Here is a 5,991-nt window from a genome sequence, read left to right on the forward strand (position 1 = left end):
CATCTGTAGTTTGTGAAGGGATTTATTGGGGAGGCCAAACAGTAGGGAGTTGCAGTAGTCAATCCTGGATGTTACTAGGCTGTGTACAAGGATGGTAGTAGAGCGGGGAGTGAGTGAAGAACGGAGATGGTTAACGTTGCAAAGATGAAAGTAGGCAGATCGAGTCACGTTGTTAATGTGGGATGTGAAAGAGTGTGGTGTCAAGGATGACACCTAGGTTCTTGACCTGAGGTGAGGGGGAAAGAACGGAGTTGTTAAGAGTAAAGAGAAGATGCTGGGATTTGGAAAATGAGTTTTTTGTCCCAACAAGGAGGAGTTCAGTTTTGTTATGATTTAGTTGGAGGAAATTGTTRGAGAACCAGTTGTTGAGCTCACTGAGGCAATCGGTAAGAGTGGAGGATGAGAAGGTGGAGTTTGGTTTTGTTGAAATGTAGAGCTGAGTGTCGTCAGCATTAGAGTGGAAATGAACACCAAATTTACTGAAGATGTGGACAAACGGGAGCAGATAGATTATGAAAAGTAGAGACCTGAGTACAGAACCTTGGGGAACACCAGTGGAGATGGGTGAAGACTGGGAACGGAAGGACTTGAGCTGTATGAACTGAGTGCGGTCAGAAAGATAGGATTTAAACCAGTCCAGTGGGGTGTCTGAGATGCTGATAGAGGTTATGCTACGTTCACACCAAACGCGTTGCGCGCCTCCAAAAATCTCAAAACGCACGCATCTTGATGCTGGGCAGACGCATTCACAGACCAGAATGAGAAACAGCAGCGGCAGCAGGGTGTGGGAGGAGCATCTGCCCTTGGCGGGTGAAATAAAGATAAAATAAAAGAAAATGGCTTTGATTTAATTACTAAAGAGCAAGCGAACGTTGCGCACAACAGATAATTAGCTCACCAGATGATTTAGAGGCGATTTGTTCGGTTAGTTTCGCCACTCCAGAAGCTGCCAGCTGACGGACCCTTTTTTTTGTCCGGACCAGCTGACCCACATCCGCCCTTATTTATCCAGCCACAAAATCCAACTGCAGATGGTCGATTTCAGGTAAAGATCTCCTGTTCGTCTGTTTCGGTTTAGTGGGAAACATTCAGGAAACTGTCACGTAGAAAAATGAGTCTCTCGGATTGGTTGATGCGACGCATCGAGCAGCAAAAGTTCAGATTTTCCAACTCAAGCGGCGGACGCTTGGGACGTGCTGCGTGTGCACTGCTTCGAGACGCGCTGCTCCAAATGCGCCAGACACGTTGCTCGGCTTCTAGACGCCCCTAGATGCGCGTCCACCATTGACTTTGCATGTAAACCAGATGCTTGTGATGCTCAAAACACGTTTGGTGTGAATGTACCATTAGTCTCTCGATGAGGATAAGATGAGAGAAGGTGTTAAAGGCAGAGCTCAGATCAAGGAGGATGAGTATTGACAAAAGTCCTGAGTCAGCAGCAAGGAGTAATTAATAGTTAATGAATAGTATTTAATAGTATTTCTGTAATACTTTTCAGTGTTTATAAGAGGACGTGTTAAAACACTGTTTCTATGCAGGAAAAAACACGCAGAGCTCAGTTATTGCTTGTTAGCAGTGCTCAGCCAATGAGACGAGGAACGTGATGTTTCCTGTTTAGTTAGTTAGTTAAACACGAAACGTCAAAGGTAATCACAACTGGCCCTTTGAGGGCCAACATAATGCTCATGTGCTCAAATGTTTGTGTTCAATTAAAGAACACATGAAACTGCGGATATCAGTTGAAATGTGATAAACTTACCTGTTGATGACTACCAGCCTATCCAAACCATTTTATTATCAGACTATTAAACTTCATGTGTAAAACTCGTTTTTTTAATCCTAAACGTTTGTRAAATTACACCAAGGACAATTTACTGTGTACTATTTTATGTAAAGAAAGACAGAAACAAAATAAGGAACAAAAGATTTGACATTACTATAACTCAGATGTCAATAAGGGGCTTAAACGAGGTTCTAACAAAGGGGTCACCTGTGAACTCAATCTTAGACCCTTTACGTTGAAATCAACAAGGATCATCCTTGACCTTTCAGTTGTTCTTCTGCGCAGTTGGCATTCCCACATTATAATAGTAAATATTTTTATAGTTTATACAACGGGCCTAAAACTTGGTTTTAACTCAATCATTCTTACAACTATTGAGCTAAAGTTTAGTGTAGTAGAGTCTAAGAGTCACCCTCAAAGTTGAAAACTAAATGAGAAAATAAGATCTTAGCTTAAGACCTTGGCATGTACAGTGATGCATGATATGCATTCCTTCAATCAATGCTATTTGTAGTTACCCTGTTGTTTAACTAGGAGAGACCCGTRGGATTTAAAATCAACAAGAACRTTCTRGCCAGGCAGCTCAAAACTGGCCTAAATTAAAAACAGACATTACTTGAAAGAATGTATATTGCTTATCAATATACACGCTAAGGTTTTAGACAAAAATCTTAAATGATATTTTAGTACTCAGAGTATGAGGTGTGAATGACTTGCTTGGACCTGTGACATGTACAGTGACAATAAAGTTGAAATGTAATCTAATACAAATTTAGTGGTCCCAGAACAGAGCCCTGCCGCATGTTCTTACTGCAAGTGCTAATAGGTCTTATTAAAACAAACAAGTCGATTGTAATTATTCGGTCAGTATGACCTTACAATTGGCCCTACATTCTTCAAAAAGAGTTTGCCTTCCATGTACAATGAGTGTCTTTCTTAATGATCGCAGGCATCAAAGAAACTCATTAGAACTGATGAAGAAACACTAGATTTATAACATTCAAACCTTCTGCTACTTCCTTTTGATATTACAGTAACATCCTCGCCCTTTTCCCCGAGCTACTTTAATCTTAACATCATCATCATTGTGTTACTGGTGAATGATGTCCAAATCAAAAAGTCTTTAGGATAATAAGAGCCTGGGAAAGCAGCATATCTGTGGTGTGAAACACCAAAAAGAAATAGAGTTTTTACTGTTCATTTCTTGTGCTACACAGTTGGGCCTTTCACACTGAGTGATGCTAATGGATGGGGCTGTGTGTTACCTAAATATTGTTGAGAGCAACGATGGTGATGACACTGGACGATGTGTAAACAGGAAGAGGTCGGAAAGCATGTTTTGTACAATATCTGCGGTCCTACACTCACCATGGTCTTTGTCCATTGCGGTGCTGATTCTCTTGCTGTCTGTAGAACTGGTTGATACCAGATCATCTCTGGAGCCCTGGMAAACCACAAAAACAAGATTCACACCCAGATACTGAGCGCTCCCTTTCATGTTTCAGCCAAGATGACTGAAAATGTCCACGACTGGGCTAAAATCTCTCTACAATGTATCAATGAATCTGATATGAACACATTCAGAATGTGACTAAGTAGTGGTTTTAAAAAAAAGTCTGAACCATTTCTTCATGTTTTTTCTATTTTATGTTTTTTGTAACTCAATAATTAATATTTATGTGTTGATCTGAGGTCGCATTTCCCAAATTTAAAAGCTGATTAAAAACCTTGATCCATAAAACCTTTGAACTGAAGGAACAGGTACTTTTCACAACAGTTTATGATCTCATCTGTCAACCCAAAGCATCGAGGTTCCTCTTTAATTCACCAAGAGCTCTTTAGGTCTTGAAAACACACTTTTCTTAGTAGTATAGAGACAAGTTTTAAAAGAAATAGCAACATGTCATAGGAAGTATTCATAACCAGAAACAAAAAACATGAACAAACACTTGACTTTTGTAAAGGCAGGACTCACATTCAGACCAAGTCCAGGACTGGAGGTCTGTGGCTGAGCAGACAGCTGCTTCAAGTTCTGATAGAGCAGCTCGTAAAGCGGGAGGTACAGCAAGCAGATTCTGGCCTGTTGGTTCTGACACAATGAATAAAACCCGATTAGCACCCAACACAATTCGAAAGTACAAATAAACACTGGTGAGCTGCGATTCAGTTTGTTAAATTGCATTTTATTTAAGTGCAGTGACCATTTTCTGACAGCCTTGAACAAATGAGTTAATTAAATCGTTGACATGTTTGATGTTTATTGTTGGTTTTCTTTTTTCTACATACACTTCATTTTTTTGCAAGAGCTTAATTTTCCTACATTTATCACATTTTTCTGCATGCACTTAATTTTTCTGCATGCACTTAATTTTTCTGCATGCACTTAATTTTTCTGCATGCACTTAATTTTCTGCATGTATTAAAATTTTCTACATTTTCTACATTTTTTCTGCATGTATTTAGTTTTTCTACATTTTTTCTGCATGTATTTAGTTTTTCTACATTTTCTACATTTTTTCTGCATGTATTTAGTTTTTAGATGTACTCAATTGTTCTACATCTGTTACATTTTAATACATGCACTCTATTTTTTACATGGACCTATTTTTTCTACATGTACTAAATTTTCTACATGTACTAAATTTTTCTACAAGTACTTAATTTTTCTACATGAATCTCCAAATATCAATAGTCTGTTAATGTAATGCAAGTCAATGTAATGTATACGTGTAGCTTGCAAAATTTGAAGCTAGCATGTTCTAAACTTTACAATTTTGAGAAAATAAGATATCTTCAACAAAGTTGTCAGTCATTATTGTTAACGACTGTTGAACACTTTAAATTTTAAAAGAGCTTAAATATAGTTGAATAAATGTAAGATATGTTATGTGTTCAAAAACTGTAGGAGAGCCCTGGCYTTGCTGAGTAATACGAAGTCATAAATGCAGATAAAAGGATTGCAGTCCACAACTTAACGTCTTTTATCAGCAGCTGATGGCAGCGGTGCTGCACTCTAAATGGCTTCTTTGCATAACAGACTGGCATCTTATTGAGACAACGGAATACTCTGTTAATCCTAAGAGCATGTGGACGCTCGTGCTATATCAAATGTTTACTTTAAAACAATAAGRTCTTGTTTCAAAAATATGCAGATTRATAATAAAGAAAGACGGTCATAAGATGGAGAGAAATTTGTTGTAAAATTATTTAAATGATTGATTTGAAATAAGAGCTGATTATTTTCCACTCAGGCTCTTTGTTTTTTCCCAAGAATAAATCCCTTTTCTCATTCTGAACAATGAGTCCTATTGAAGAGAATTTTTTGTCATTTTTGTCATTGCCGTTTACTTTAAACAGGAAGAGAATCAGCATGTTTCTATGTAACGCGTTTTTTCTCAGAAGGATAAACAAGGACTTGGTGACACATTATTGTAACAGTGCTGACATAAAAGATACTGCCCTCAGGGGTGAGACCAGGTTATGTTACTGTATGTCAGATGATGACGTTACACATGTCTGTAGTAAACAGGAAGTAACGTCACAAACTCACAGGGACACATCTGAGGACAATGGAGAGAAGTGATCAGGAACGTGTTGCTACTATCAGAAAAGTTGTAATTATTCTGTCATATCAACTAGTATTTGTGATGTTCCAACAGCTGGGATAAATGTGTTTCCGTCTCCCATTTTGCACAGTAACTTTTTTGTCAGAAAATGCAAAAAACACCTCAAGCGAGTGTAAAAATGTTTTTGCGAAATTGAGGGAGTTTTTTCGAATTTTGCCGTTTCCATCCACCTTTTCTAACGCGATACTTTAAAATGCGTATAAAAACATTGATGGAAACACGACTAGTGGCTCTAAGCAATAAAATATAAAGGATTTTAAAAGAGAATTCACTTTGTTTTCTACTAAATTATTCTGGCTACAAATTTTAGATCATATTTTCTTACACTTATTTTTGAACATCCTCATTTTATTCTCCCTCTAATGCTCTCCTCTTCCTCCAGGCCATCCTCACCTTGAATTAGGGCTGCAACGATTAATCGACGACTTATCGATTATTAAAATAATCGATGACTAATTTAATAATCGATTAATCGTTTTCTTTTTTTTTGTTCTTTACTTTGTTTTTCTCTCCAAACTGCTTTGACAGCTTCCACTGCCACATCTGCCTTTCTGTCCTTGACACACATGCACAGTAGTGGTA

At 37.9% G+C, this 5,991-nt stretch overlaps 1 protein-coding gene across 1 annotated transcript in view; it reads right to left on the reverse strand.

Annotated features, from left to right (window-relative positions):
* The window catches only part of dock11 (dedicator of cytokinesis 11), a gene marked incomplete in the record, with an annotated part of 150,499 nt that overhangs the window by 63,883 nt on the left and 80,625 nt on the right, over nucleotides 1-5,991 (reverse strand). Inside the window, 2 exon segments of the mRNA XM_014022950.1 lie at nucleotides 3,152-3,227; nucleotides 3,759-3,872. Of these exon segments, the coding sequence (XP_013878404.1) occupies nucleotides 3,152-3,227; nucleotides 3,759-3,872 (190 nt within the window).

The sequence above is a fragment of the Austrofundulus limnaeus genome, unplaced genomic scaffold (assembly GCF_001266775.1).
Source record: "Austrofundulus limnaeus strain Quisiro unplaced genomic scaffold, Austrofundulus_limnaeus-1.0 Scaffold350, whole genome shotgun sequence".
Classification (NCBI taxonomy): Eukaryota; Metazoa; Chordata; class Actinopteri; order Cyprinodontiformes; family Rivulidae; genus Austrofundulus; species Austrofundulus limnaeus.